At 41.7% G+C, this 15,906-nt stretch overlaps 2 protein-coding genes across 4 annotated transcripts in view; one reads left to right on the top strand and one right to left on the bottom strand.

The window, feature by feature from the left end:
- Positions 1–371: 371 nt before the first annotated feature.
- On the top strand, positions 372–5,462 carry LOC142582303 (uncharacterized). The gene is made up of 2 exons (XM_075691861.1): positions 372–1,973; positions 3,356–5,462. Exons 1-2 carry the CDS (start codon positions 769–771, stop codon positions 4,305–4,307), a joined length of 2,157 nt encoding a protein of 718 aa, XP_075547976.1. The 5' UTR covers positions 372–768; the 3' UTR covers positions 4,308–5,462.
- A 1,551-nt stretch (positions 5,463–7,013) lies between these two features.
- LOC142582302 (uncharacterized) overlaps positions 7,014–15,906 on the bottom strand; it is a 560,510-nt gene continuing 551,617 nt past the window's right edge. For all 3 annotated transcript variants that reach the window (XM_075691856.1, XM_075691858.1, XM_075691857.1), the window contains exon 21: positions 7,014–13,378. The gene's annotated coding sequence lies outside the window, so the exon portion shown is untranslated. The remainder of the gene's footprint in view (positions 13,379–15,906) is intronic.

Below are 15,906 nucleotides of genomic sequence, written 5' to 3'. Positions count from 1 at the left end.
TATGCCTTCATTCAGCGGTTAATTACTTACCGACAATTATTTCGTCATTATGTAACTTCGTCATCGCAACGGAATATTTCTTGCCATCAATTATTAACTGTACGAACGAGTTCTTCACGGCGCAGACGCTGCTGAAGCAAACTGACAGCTCGCGCACGCTCGCACAGTTATGTCACAGAACAGCCATTGGAACACCTATGTTATGCTAGTTATGCGCGCGGTTCAAATTACGCGCGGTACGCCAGACGACGCTAGCAGTGCGCACCGGCCAAGTGCATTTTTTTTTTAACGTCTGCCCCATGTCTGCCCTTTATTCTATGTCTGCCCCTCCACAGACTTGGAGCGTTGTGCCCCTAACTGGTTTTGCGGCGACTCCGGGGCGCGTTTACCGAGGATGCTATTAGTTTTTCCTTCCTCCATGTTTTGGACTTTTGTATGAATCGATAGCCAACGAAATTCATTTCAATCCAAAGCCGCCAAGTTTGTTTTTGTCGGTTTATTTCGTTTTTCCGCTGGTTCTGCTCGTGTTAACTTCTACTCCTATTTGTGCTAGTCGCGGGCTATCACTATGGTTGCAGGGCTTACTGTTCATTGCAGTAGCTTTTTTTTACCCTAATGGGTCTAATGAATGATGAGCTATTTGGTACCCAATCTGTTGCGCAGTGAAAGCTTTGCACGACTTCAGGACCTTCCCTTACTCAACGCACATATTTACACTGCGTGCCACAACCCCCTTCCCTCCAGCTTCATTGAAAGAAGATTGGGATAATGGCTTCAAAAGAATGTGCATCGGCTTCCCCATTCTATGACGTTAGCATCGATGACACCGATATACCGAGCAAACTTCGCCATCGGAGCGAACTTTTCCGGCCCTGCCTAGCCAGCCTGAAGCACCGATGTTGGCTGTGCGAAGATGTTGCTGCGTGGAACGATGTTATCAGTTCATTCGGCTATGAGTTGTGTGAAAAACGGACGGGTGTGCTGTGCCTCCGAACAATACCACATGCTAGGGGCTTCGTGTATGAGCAAGTCCGAAAAGCTGCGTCCACCCTTTCAGTTCTCCTCAAGCAGCACACGTGTATCGATGAAGTAAGCTTCTATTACGGAGAGTACTTTTTTTTGAGTACCGGTTGCTTAGTGCGACATGGTTCGAAGACTTTCCCCGTACGTCTTGGCCCTTCAGTTCGCCATGTGAAAATTTGCAGTGGCAGTGCTTATTGTTACAGTCCTTTTCAAGTCGTCGACCTTCGTTCTTTGGTGACTCTGGAAACTCTCATGTTCGACGGCGTCGGCATGCCTACCAATGTGGTCTATAAGGTAGCTTCGACAGTGTGTCGCAATTCAGCTACTCTGAGGGAAGTAGTGATTGAAAATACACGTATGTTGCAAGAAAACAGCGATGTGTTGTGGCGCTGCCTACGAAGATGCGTTCGCCTGAAGTCAGCTTTACTGTCATACTGTGTGTACTTTTCCGGAGGCGTAGATGGATTGGTCAGACTTTTGAGGTCATCTCATACTCTAGAAAGGGTGATGATTCCAACCCTAACAAAAGTAAACGATATGGCTCGGGTGGCTGAAGCGCTAGGCAATAGCTCATCTCTGCGTGATATTTACGTCTGTGCGGCAACTTTGTCAATGGCATCAGTTTTTAGGGCTCTTGAATTTCACTCTACCGTGAAGTGCTTGCATTTAGCCGATTACTGCATCTTGAGAAGCCAGGGAATTTATGTAGCATCAATGCTCCGCTCGAACACTGTACTTCGGACACTAATAATAGAACGTAGCACCATATCTGCATCTGGTGCTGAGGAGATTGCAAAGGGTATCAAGGAGAACTCAACACTACAGTGTTTAGAGTTCCTCTCATCAAGTGTTAATGTAGCTGTCATCTGCTGTCTGTGCAAAGCGCTTGATCAAAACAAGACCCTGCAGAAGCTGAAATTCGACGATTTTTATGCATCAAGCAGTGAAAGGTAATTTGTTGCATATTGTGTCTTGATCATAAATATGTTCGTTACATCATTACCGAGCCCATTGTCCCAGCTGTTAAAGGAAAATCCTGATAAAATCTGTCATATTTGCACTGTGCTCACACAGCTTAACTCATTTATTAGCCATGACAGTCTAAAATGATTTCTGCCAGCCATAGCTAGTGTAAATGTTACAAATGGCCACAATACTTTAAAAAAATTTTCTATGCTACACCACAACCAAAGCAAATATAATGCAGCCTTGGTTCAGTTCTATGCAATACTCCCCAGTTGCTTAAAACTCATGCTATAACTACTTAAGATTGTAGTTTGGCATATATGGATGCAACACCTCCAAAGGAAACTTTCCTGCACTATTAAGTTATATGTACAATGGCAGTGCAACCTGTCCTTGCTATAAATGTTAGGTGTGATGTGTCTTGTGGCATGTTTTTCAGCTTTTGGAGATGCCTGCATACAGGGGCTCGAGCGTTAATGCTCCATCAATTCTTTTATGACATTTAGATTCCTTTACTTCCTCTTGAATGGTGTTGTCGCTAGCTGCTTCAAGTACAGAGCACAGCTGTTTGCAGAAGCCAAACATGCGAGATGCTCCAGTGCATCTAACAATTAGAATAAGGACAGGCGATACTGCCAAGGTGCATGAAATTTCACATTGCAGAAAAGCTTCGTTGCAGGTTTCACAACTCGCCTATTGAATGGATTTCAACGTTATCTGTGGTCTTGGCCAGCATAATTATTTTTAACCATGATTCATCAAACAGATTTAGTGTCCTTATTTCATTGTTGCTTATTTTTTTCTGTTGTATGATAATCTTCACAACCAAGCAGAAAAAAATATATATATATGAGACTAGTGGTTTATAATAATTTGGTCAACAGCTGATTGACAACGTAGCTAGCATATTCATACTTTAAACATATTTTAGTCATTCTTCAACTAAACTTAGCCTCTCTTTTGTTCTGACCCTAGTGACAACAAGGCTGTGTAATTGGCTGCCAAGATTGTATGTAGCGTTCTCTTGTATCCATTGTGCAGAAAACTGAATGGTATAACATATATTATGGAGGGCGAGCAAAATTGTATACATAGTCCCATTTATTTAAAGACCTGATGTTCAAGACTTCATTAGTGTAGATTCCAGTGTATAACTTTGTTTTTTTATTACTTTGGAATTTCCTTGTACATGCTTTCACTGCATCTATGCTAAGCAGCAGTTGTAGGTTGGCATTAACATGGTTCAGCTAAAAGATGTTATACAACTGGCATTTTGCATTTATTTGAAAGCATATTCTAAGTTGTGAGCAAAACGAAGAAATTTTGTTTCACTGCTGTTCCTATGTTTCTGACTTCTTTTTTGTAGGGCAAGCTTGGCAGCCATACTAGCGAGCAACAGCTGCTATGATCGTGTGCTGCTTCCATTGGTTGATGCCGATGTCGAGAACATCTTGTCACTATATACCAATGTTCAGTTTTGTCCCACAGAACTCAGCCTGAAGAACATTTGTGACATACCTGTCGTGCTTTTTGGAGAACTGTGTGAAGCCCTGGCTTCAAGCACTACGGTGCACACTCTGAAGGTGCACTATAAAGGCCATGAACCTAGCAAGGGAAACTTATTTTCCGAAATGCTTGAAACCAACAGGTCTATCACATGTTTGGAGCTTTCCCAGAACCCAGAAACTACTAGTTACTGTCTAGTAACAAAGGTTGCAGCAGCACTTGTCCACAACACAACTCTGCAGGAACTCAATGTTAGTACTGGCTTTCAGTTTGATCATCATACAGCCTTGTCATTCTGCCGCATGCTGTCATGGAATCAAACTTTGATTAAGGTCATTATTAGACTGTCTCGGGGGCTGCCTATGAAGTGCCTAAGTTTGCTTGCAACTGGAGTCAAGAAAAACAAAGTACTGTTGGAATTTGGCATGAAAAATCCAGAGATTCCGTTTAGTGGCATCACTTACCCTATCTTCACTACTCTGCAGCAGAACCACAGCCGACTGAACCAAGCAGTTGAGTTTGTTCAGCGTAATAGTACTGACAGGCAATGTGCCAAAGCCTTTGAGTACCTTTGCAAGAAGCCTCACTTTATGGCTCATGTGGCAAAGGTGGCAGGACAAAGTATGTCGGAAGCCTATCAGAACATTACTTCTTCTGTGCGCTACCTCTGCGACAACTTCTTTGTCATTGCAGGAATAGTTCAACATTCTGTTGAATGTTATCCTGGCCAAGGAACCCAGATTGATGCTTTGAATGCAGATTGTTGGAATGCAATTGCGCAGTACCTCAAGGTGTCGGACATTAATGCCTGAGGGCATGACGACGTGTAGAATTATGTATATTGTCCCAGCTGTGACCGCCATGGTTTCCTCATTTGCCTGTTTTTCATTTGCAGCATCTTAGTCTTCTATGACTTGTGCCATTCGTGTTTGTGCTTGAGTGAAGCTCTCATCAACCATAAGGTAATGTTGCATTTACTGCCTAACTGGTTTCCAAAGTTGGGTATGAACTGTGACAGATTGTGTTAAATGTGTGGATACCTTTTCCAGTGGTATAATCAACCACTGATGATATTCCAAAGCACAGTTTATTATGTGCTTTTGTACCAGAAATTGTTATTGCAGTATTGAAAATTATTGTCTATGTTCAGCAATGGTAGACTAGCTTGTTTGGGGAATCTCAACTGCTTTTTCATATAAACGGTAATCAGACCAAGCTTCTGAGAATAAAGTCCGTTTGTAAACTTGGTGGTAAGGCTGCTTTGTTCTGAAACTTTGTGGTCTGATGGCAACAAAAAAACGAGTGCAGAGCCATGTCTTGCCCTTCGGCAACTGTACCTCCCTCTGCAAAGTGCACAGATGCCTGGCTTGCAGCAGAAGGCTTGTGGTTGGTGGCACTGGCACCTTTCTACACTCTTGTGCAGTGCATTACCAAAGCTTCAGCCAGCACTGGCAGCTTAGAGCATCAGCAAAGCAACAGCCACAGATTGTAGTGTTCACTTTAACAGTGGACCCTGCTGCACATATGGAACCTTTCTCAAGTGTTTTTACAGACTGCACCACGTGCTATCAAAGATGACTTGGGTTGCACATCGGAACTTTTCTAAACATTCCTTAGCTTTGGAGTATGACTTAAGTCGATACTATCAATCTAACAGTAGTTTGCGTCATGTGTAGTGATCTCTCCATTTTTGGTAGACTGCATATTTGTGCTTTGGATGAGGGTTGCCCTAAAATACGTAAAAGGGTTATATATATAAAAAAAGGTTTGTAGAGAGCAACAGAAAGTTATGACAATGACAAAGGTTCTGCAGTGAAACTTGCTTGAATTGTGTGTCAATATTGCACATTTTGTCTATCAAATAGTGGAAACATCCTATTAAAAGTCCCATGTAAAAGTATACAGTCGTGCACTTATTCAGAACTGCATTTCCGATGACATCTATATAAACAAAGCTAGTCCTTTAGGCACACTGTAGAGAATTTAAATGCCAAAAATCTTATTTCCCACACTTTATTAAGTTTTCTGTCTGTCACATTTACTTTTTATTGGCTTGCGCATCACATATGAATCACTAAACAGAATGATCTGAAACTTGGCAGTGTCTTGGGTAGTAGTGGACCTCAATGCATGGAATTGGAGATAACCTGTAATGGGCATGGTCTCTTTATGCTGTTTACAATAACCACATCATCTGATTTACATAAAAGCCAATTTCTAGCAAGACATGACAGCCTCTTAGGCTTTCTCGCATTGTAACCACTATCAGTCTATTCGAGTACCAGATTGCCATAATTGAGCAGTGGACTGTTCCCCTTTCCACTTTCATTGCCCCATTTTAAACGGACCAATTCAATGTTGCTATATAGATGGCTTCCATGGTAGCATGTTTAGACATACTAAAGCTTGTCGTAGCGCTGAGTTTTCTTTGTTACCATGCAGCCAGTATCTTCAGAAAACTGCCACAAAGTGAATGTAGGAAACTGCTTTGGAAGTTGCCGAACTAGAGAACTTTGACAATGTGTTGCAGTGAAATGCAAACCATTGGGCGCAGGCCCAATGCATACATTGAGCAAACTTTCAATTAAAATTTAATAACATTATGGGGTTTTACATTCCAGAACCATATTATAAAGCATGCTTTAGCAGGAAACTCCGAATTAATTTGGCCTCCTGGGGTTCCTTAACACACTCCCAAATCCAGGTACCACAGGCAGTTTTGCATTTCACCTCTTATCAAATGAGGCTACCGCAGCTGGGATCGAACCCACATCCTTGAGTTGTGCAGCGCAATACCTTGCCACTAAGCTACTGCGGTGGGTCAGATTTTAAATGGTGTGACAGCGGATGTGTTTACATAAAAACTCCAGAACAAATTTGAAATATTTCACGTCCTTGAAAAAAAAATCACCGATAATTACGTGTGGGCGTGATTCACAGCAGTCACCGTACGCAGATCTCCGCTAATGCGGCGCTTTGTTTCCATAGAGACGACACGTGCTACTCTGGTGCCATATCATAGCCATCGTCGCTGCACAGCCCGTCTTGCACAGCACTACATTTTCTTCTCACGCTTTCATTCCACCAATGATGAGAGCGGCCCTTCGTCGTGGGGAAATCGTACCGCCAGCAGCGACAACACCCAAGGGAGTGTCACATCGAGCCTTACTCGTAGCTGTTCACCATCGCCCCTTGCAGGAGCAGTGAACCACGTCACACAGGCTGGTACTGTGAACTGACCTCGGCAGCTGACACCGTGTTACAATAATAAATTTTATGGAAAAGAGATGCACAACAGACAGGGTGGGAGCCCTGACAAAAACTGCCAGTCACTGTACAGTTTCAAGCTAGGTCATTTGAGTAATTGGTTTTATTTTTTGTAAAACATGTATACTAAACCAACGAGGCATGAGGGTAATGTTTGCTATAGGAACAGAAGCAATATTCGTGTCATAGACATCATAAAGCATGTTGCCAGAAACCTACACTGTAAAAAAATTTCAACTCGCAGCCACAAAAACCAGTTCTTAAGTTTTATTTCCATGTGCAGCACTACTACAAAACAAATGTGTGTGATCAACCACACTACAGCTCAATGAAACAAAGCTTTTTGGATGGTACATCAATGTGAGGACACATACACTTCGAATAAAAGAAGTAGGCAAGCTATGGGCTACTATGTCTCGGCCACTGAAAAGCTGAGAACTTAGAGAAGTTAACAATGAGGACCACAATGGTACACAAACAAAAGTGACCACAACTTGCTAACTAGACTTAAATTTCTTTAAAAAAAGAAATGTCTAGCATCAATGGCACCTTCAGTTACCTGCAAACCCGAGTGGTTCTAAGCAACTGTTTAAAACTGTGTAATATGCTCTAAAACCTACTGCTCACAAGGGGGCGTACAACAATTATACATACATGTGATGCAACATTTGAGAGCTAGCTAGTAGATGTGGGTGCTCGTCCATCAATGGGCCACATAGTCTGCCTGCTGCACTTACTTGGACTGTTTCATACTTAGGAACAGACACTAAAAGTGGTATGTTTGTGTGTATATACTTAAATGTTCTGCAGACTTGTCCACATATGAGAAAGTCAAAAGCTCACATGAGAGGGAGAGCAAATATTAACAGCCACTTTTATGATAATGTATCAAAATGTTACAGTAGACAAGTAGTGAAATGTGATATGATGATAATTATCAGCCAAGTGCCTTGCTATCATTCACAGAGGTCTCTTACCTTCAGCCATAAGCACCTGTTAAGTCAATGCTTTTTGATGCCAAGGAGACAAGTGCTGTGTAAACAGCAAACTCAAGGGAATGCACAAGGCCTGGGCTTCGATTCCATCCCATAGGTGAACCATTATACAAGCATGTATATGTGATCCCTGGGTGCAACATGCATGCAAATAATGCACGCTATAGAAATTCTGCCCCATGTGCAAAGCACTTTGGATGCTGCTGTAAGAGTAGAGAAAGATATGTCTCCTTTACCATTATGCACTACCTACTCAGAGGCAGATTTGGCCACAAAGCAACATTCCTGCAGCCTAAAGCATCAAAACGCTGAACCTACAATTAACAGAAGTAGCTTTTACATAAAATCCCTTTTTCTTTTTTGTTTGTTACAACTGAGGTCTACAAGTCTGGCAATCGAAATTTGTCGGCTTCGAGAAAGAAATGCCTGGAATCAACTTATCAAAGTGCCATAACTGCCACCTTAAGTGCTTTACCACAGGACAAATTGGTCTGGAATAACAAAAAGATTGACCTCAAGGCACACATGTTGCTATCTGGCACTGTATCAGCCAGGGAGCAGTAGTCATGGCAACTCAACTGCTGCTGGTTTAATTGCTTTACATTTGCCATGTAAATACAACTCTAGCTTCACTGCTCAAGCTGAGACCAAAAATAAAAAAAAAATAAAGGGAAGGAATGCCAGTTCTTAGCAGCGAATGGCAATGCACAAAGGTTGTGAACACAAAATTCCACAAACCAATCATTCAGAGTCACATGCACATATTGAATGTAAGCATGTTTTCACGTAGTAAACATGGTGATATAAAGCATTACAGGCTTTGTTACAATGAAAGGAACAATGCACAAAGATGTACAAATGCACTTCATAGAGCACAGCACAGCATTAATGAGTAATGGAAGTGGTGCAGTTTCATGCTGACAAGGCATGGGACTGGCACAGATGAACATCTTTAATGCACTGCTTTTTTAGTGGTAACACAACTTCAAAGGTGTTCTCCTTTGTATAAGGGCACAGGTGTGCCAACCATATTCAAAAGTGCAAATTTCGGCAACACTAGCTGCTGCATGAAAGGGATTCATGAAGATTGATTAATGGACAAAAGCACATAGAAGTACTACACAAAAAACAATGTTAAATGTCTGGACCCAAGAATGCCGACAAAACAGTGATTCACAATTAGAAATGTAGCAAACCAAAACTATTTGTTGATGTTTGTCAGTGAATCTCGAGTGCTGTTTTTAAGTTTCCACATTGTGAAGCTATCTACAAAGCTAATTATCAACTGACATTTGTGATCAAAGGAACAATAAAAACACTGACTAACGTTAAACATGTACCACTAATAGACAAAGCAAGTAGATGTACTGTACACTTTTCTGACTTAGATGTATGCAGTAGGTATTAAGGGGGCTCTCGCACAATGCCAACCTGCTCGCACAACTTGCAAAAAAAAAAAAAAAAACTTGTAGCCCTGGGCAACATATTCATGGAATTGTGACAGTCGTGTTCGAATAACTCGTAAACAAATTTTGAGCACCTGCTGCCTTGCACTCGCATGGCATGTTCACCAAGTGAAGTGGTGTGCTGACAGGCCTTGCTTAGCCGACCGCAATTCACAAAGCAATATAAAGAGCAGGAATACAGCACCAGAAAATATTTTTTATAGGGTTCTTTGTGCCTCAGTATAAGGTACTGAACAAACACTTGAAACGGACGAAATAGTTGCTGTGCTCTAGCAGTACTACACAGATGCCTGATGTGAACTCTAGCGTAATGCAATGCTTGTGTGAGCACTCCTAGGTTCATGCAGACACAAAAGCTGCCATAAGTGCAAAACAGAATAAATTCCCAAAGGCTGCCAATAGGTAGTTTTAATTTTTAAAAAATCACCTTGCGATCAATCATCATCTATAATATATGGTCTAGAATAATATGCCATGCTAGTATCATAGTTTTGAACCAGATTCAATCTTCTAGCTACCAGTTATGATACCATTGGTAGAATCAGCTTTGAGACATTGTGGTTACCAGCATAATATTGCAGTATACTGCATGCACTCAGCTTATAACTTCTTGTTGTACTGCTATCCTCCAGGCTACTGTGTGCCTGCAGAGGACTGTGCTCCTACTAGCACAGCAGTTGGCAGCCATGTGTGACCACAACGAATACTCCTCCTTGAAATGTGAGCATTGGCTATCTGTCAGCGCACTGCTTTTAATGAGTCTTGCAGCTACCCTGAACATTTTTGGTGATGCTGCTGGGCTGTACAACCAAACAAAGCAAGTTCAGTAAAGGTGGACTGAAGTGCTTGAAAGACAAGGTGTAGAAACAATGTATTGAGGTCTCAGATAAGGGCCACTTGTAGCAACATTGTAATGCTATGGAGCAGATAGCACAAAATATTCCACAATGCATCAAATTTTTATGGTGAAAGCACTCCTTTTCTAGTCATAGATTCAGCTTGGTGTAACTGCAAGGGTGGCAAAAATTGCGTAATTAGCAACTTTGCTTTGAGACCTGTTATGTAAAAGTTCACATGTCTTAGCTGCCTTAATTTTCTGGCAAAGTTGTAATGCCCAAGAAGCAATAGTGAAATATATTATGATGGAAAAGTTAACTGTATGATCTGATAGTGCTACATAACCATACCTTGTGTTAGCAGTAAAGATGTAAACAAATTGAAGTTCAAAGCTCGCTGGCTTTGTTAATGAAATGCAATGCACAGCTCTTTGGGGGAATTGATGTCATGATTCATAGCATGACTCCTCATTACACATATTCCACATGACAAAATATTACTGCAAAGCATCAGTGTCATACGTCTTCTGACTTAGATACAAGCAACTTTGCACGGTGTACAGCACATACAAGTAAACATAAATAAGAGTTTATGGTTCTCAGTTTATTTTGGATTCATTTCCAAAGCAAAACTGGTTACTTATCCAACTGTAAGCAATGCAAAATAGCAGCAATAAATGCCCACAGTAAAAACCACACAGTTTAGAAAATGATAACATACACAGGCGACGGTACAGTAGCCTTTAGACAATTCGAATCTTATAATGAAAATGGCAGCAAGATGTGATGCTAATACTACACTGATAAGTGGTATGTAACCACATCTACGAAAGTACAGCATACACCTTGCATGAAATAAATTGAAAAAGAGAGTAAACATCACAAAGCAGAAAGGCACTTTGTAGAACACAGATGTTGCAAAATAAACGTGCATCAGTAAGAATCAAAAAAAGTGTAACTCATAATTGTATAACGGTTACAGTGACTTGTTGCAAGGGCCGAATGTTGTATTCAGTTGCTTAAGCACCAAAATGGAAAAGCAAGAAACGCTACAAAATGTTCGTTTTGCCGAATCAAAACTCTGACATTGTGATAAATTATGCAGTAGTCTCCCATTAAAGTGAACACAAAGGAACCATCGAACTTAGTTCAGCTTATCCGAAGCTTGGCTTAAGATAATGCACAACACTTTCTGGTTTTGTCCACATGGTTATCACCAGTAATAAAGTACTAAAGATCCTTTCGAAGGAAACAATTCCAGCATAACCACTATTATGGTGCTTCAGTGTAGCGCCGCCATACTATCACTGCTGTTCCTGCCACCTATAGCCATATGCAGCACATTTTGTAGCAGGCATAATACCAGTAGCTGGTCAGTAGCAACACAGTCTTACTGCAAAAAATCACCAAACTTCTTTCTCTGTGAAGGAGGAGTTGTTTGTTTTCCTGCAATTTTTGAGACAGCCTCTTCAATTTTATCATCAGAGAGCTTGTAATGTGTCTCAAGAATTGGATTAGTGTCCCCAACATGTACGCTTAGATGCAAATGAAGCCCAAGCCAGAGGAACTGCAAATCTGACTGTTTCCGAAACTAGTGTACGCGCAGCGGTCCTAGCTCATATGTTTTCACTTCGAAACACTAAAGGTCAAACTACATGTACGCTTGCCTGTGTGCGAAATTTCACACCCACATGCCTTGCGTTTGCTGTGCCTCGCTACGAATGGTGGTTTGAACCTACAAGACGTGCCCCAGCGTGCATGCACTTGGCTCACATTGTCGCCTCAGTAGACACCATTTTGTATTTTTGTGAGGCAGCCAGAGCACCGATATTTGACTGAAGAAAATATCTATGCTTCCGCCGCGCTTCGGTGCGTACAATCTGTCCTACACCATCTGTGCATGCGTAAGGCATGTGGGCATGAGCTTTAGTGCGCCAGCACATGTGCATGTAGTTTGGCCTTTATGCTTATCTCAGCTTAGCTACGACTGCTCTGCCAAATCCATGATGACCTTATCATTTTATCATTGTCCTATTGTTCCTTGCTCTTTTTGTGGCAAGATTTGGAATAGTATCACTGTCCTCAAGGTGAAAACAATTGCTTCATTTTCTACTTTTGCTTTTTTTTCAATGATTATCACTTTGTTCAGAACAATGCACCAACAGTACAAGGTGCTCTTGCAACCTCAGCCATTTTGGCATGTCGCACTGGAGACTTATCGGATTTGACAATCAGTGTGAAAGTTGTTTACGTTCTTCAATTTTGTTTGAAACTGAGCGTATGGACAGCCGACCAAATGGTTTGTTCAGCATGCCTTGAGGTTCATCTTATTGGGAGACTATCACATAATTAAACAAAAACCAAATTTTAGTAAGAAAATGCCAATTGATATGTTTATATGCACAAACAGCAACTCAATATAATGAGCCTGATATCTGTGATACAGTGGTTTCATACACCATTCTGCAAGTCATGAGCACTTACAAAAGAGAACTGCATGAATGTTGGAAGGGAGCTAAGCTATACAGTGCAACAGAAAAAATTATTAATCTTGGAACAGCTACTTCACAGAATGCAACATTTGCATAGGCAGCAAATAAAATGCAAGCTGCTTGAAATCTTCAGCAAAAATATAATGCACACCTTGATTGAGCGCAGCTCGAAAAAGTGGTTTAGTTTTAACTTTTGTGGTAGTTCTTTATAATGATTCAGTGACACTTAGCATGGGATGACCGAAGTCATAAACAGAGCAACTTAAAGAGTCAAAAGAAACAAGCAAACAAACACACACAGACACACACACACACACATAGAACAAAATGATTTACAATGAAATATGAACATGAAAACTTCTGAAAATTACACCAAGTGCCATGACAGAAAATTCACATCCATGATATCAACGGACATTGCTGCCAATGTATACAACAGGGCAACTCACACTCACATAATCAACAAATGCTCCTGCTGACAAACCGAGTTCAATGCTCAGGTTTTCCTTTTGATGATGTGAGACTAGTTTGCCCAACTATCGCTGAAGATCGAACACTCAATTTTTCTTCCTTTGCTCATGACTGCCACCATGCAGCACTCTGTCGGCTGGTTTGTCCCTTGCCAAAGTTCGAATATAGTTGGTGTAGGCTTCCCTTGAGGCTGAACAAGCGTATCATGCAGAGTACAAAAGGGGTAGCTGTCACATTTTCCCTCTACGGAAGAAGGAGCCTGGGACTTCGTTGGCTTCAGTTGTCATAGATGATAACCGGGCAAGGCATCTCCTCTGCATGTCACACTGTGACACCCTTGAACTCCAGCCTTGGCACTACAGTAATCAAAGTACACTGTTAATGTCAGCGTCAACTCACTTAGTGCAGAGAAACAGCAAGCACAGGGGCACTGCAACGCTTTTTGAACACAATAAGAAAATGTTTACAGTTTATAGGCAATAGTGCCGTCAATATGCGAGCCAGAAATTATTCCACTGTAGGTATCAGGGAGCTCACAATCTTGCATAGAAGATTGCTCTCTCCTGCAGCTCCCTTGAGAAAGCTTGTGCATGCTTACACACCCCTACAACTTTCCAGCAAACGGGAAAAGTGATACGCTGACACGTCCTGCCCATCCTATCACCTTTATTGGAAGCCAACCCTGAAGGGGTACCACAAGTGCACTGCAGAAAGAAGGGAAAGCAAGAAAGGAGCAACACGCCGGGCATTATTATTGGTGCAAGCCCAATTGAGAGGAAGCATTGTGTTGATAAGGAATTGTGCTCTTTACACTTCTGTTATTATTAGGTTATAAAAATTTCTTCGGGAACACATTTAAAGGCACTGCACCAACTCAAGTGTGTTCTCAGTTGTGAAACAAAGGTGTTGCAGGGCCCTTTTAAGAATGAGAAGTTTTGAAAGCAGTATGGAGCTGCCAACATACATACAATATTTGCACGATTCTACTGTGACACCGATTGTAACGCGCAGACCACCAAAATAGCCCCCCCCCCTCCCCTCCCTCCCGCCAAAAAAAACTTGGTGCCGATCCTACTGCGCACATCAAGTAATGAAACCTGAGTCGACGTGTACTGTGTGGAAACGATTTTATGGAATCAACAAAGGAACACAGACACACACGAAGCTAAATCTTAGCAGCTAGTCGCTATCGGTGTCTAATGACGCCTCCTCTCCGCTGTCTACTGACCACAGAAAGTCATTTTCAGTTCCATTTAATGCATTAGCAATGCTACACTTCTTGAAAGCTCGCGCAACCATCGTCTGCGGGAGGGCATTCCACACTCCATGGACCCACCTTGCGATGTCTTCGAGCGTTGCTTTCTTCAGACGACCCGTTTGATGGCAGAGTCGCTAGCTATAGTGCACTGAGCTTTTTTTTTTTAGTAAGAATCGGTTTTGTTTTTTATTTTGAGTAGAATTAGTTACGATTGTAATACACATGCGAATTTGAATGCATCTTTTATTCAAAAAAGGTGCTTGTTAGAATCGTGCAAATAAGGTAGATTCAAATCATAGCAGTCGTCACATTTCAACATCAAAGACTATGTGTAGGGGCATAGTCAGAGTACGCTTTAACCACTTTACCCCTTAAAATTCTTGAGCAGCGTCTTCACAAACGGCTGCCTCCCTCCTAGTCACAAATACCTCTTTTTGAGTTTACACATGCTTTCCACAACTTGAACCAAATTGGCAAATGTACACAAAGATGCTTGATGTGTATCAAGCCACAAACTCAATGAGCCATGAAATGAACCAGGTAGCATGGGTGGTTAAATTGTTATCAAAACTTGACCTGACATAACAGGTTGGCATACTCCCTCACAAGCACTCTGACTCATATTCGCTCCAGAATGATATCACAGATGCAGGATAGTGTGTGAGTGTGTGACAAAAGGTGTGGTTGGATCTGGATGAATGGGAATTAGTGTTGATGAGGTTGAGTGGATGTGAATATAAAGACGAGTGAGCGCTAGTTAAAGCACAAGCATCAATGAAAGGTGGCAACACTGAGCTTGAATGGATGTCAGTACGAAAGTGAGTGACTGTCAGTGAGCGTGAGTGGTCATGAGAAGTATGCGCGAGTTTGAGTGGACATGAGTAATAGCATTAGTGGTTGTCGCTAAGTGTGAATGGAAGTGAGCGAGTGTTGGCGAGTATGTGTGGGCAGGAGCAGGAGCGTGAGTGAGTGCCGATGAGTGTTAGTACATAAGTGTGAGAGAGCATATATAGCAAGAAAATTATATTGGTGAATGAGTATGAGTCAGAATCCACTTGCTGTGCCAAGCAATGCTTGATGCTGGCTTTGGTAAGCACTTAAGCCGCCCATGTAAGCTGTAGCACTGTGGCTACTTACTAGTTCATTAAATATTGAACTTGAGGTGACCAGCAGGACTAGGTGAAAGCTTGATCAGCTGGCCAATTAGCGTAGCCTACTGGTAGCAGACAAAAAGCCTTATAAGATGGTCATATGAAGAAAACTTACATTTTCTTTGCAATGAACTGAGCTATTCATGATAAACACCATTCCCTACAGTACCTATAAAACTACCGTATCCATTAGCATAACGATCACACTTTGTCAAAAAAATTGCCACAAATTCAGGGGTGTGATCATCATGCAGGTTAAATTTCCCGTGAAAAAAAAAAATTTTTTTTCATCCTGCATTAGCTGCAGGATGACAATAGTTCAACAAACAGGTGGCTGCCGCTGTAACAGTGAAGTACAGCAAAACAAAAATGGCGGCTGGCGGAGCAAGCAGAACGCGCGGAACGAGATGTTTTTTCTTTTCGTGAGTGAATTACGCGCATTGAAACAGTTTCTTCCATATCAGTAATGAATAAT

This window comes from Dermacentor variabilis, chromosome 5 (assembly GCF_050947875.1).
Source record: "Dermacentor variabilis isolate Ectoservices chromosome 5, ASM5094787v1, whole genome shotgun sequence".
Taxonomy (NCBI): Eukaryota; Metazoa; Arthropoda; class Arachnida; order Ixodida; family Ixodidae; genus Dermacentor; species Dermacentor variabilis.
The sequence above is the reverse complement of the archived record's forward strand: the minus strand, read 5'-3'. Positions and strand labels throughout refer to the sequence as shown.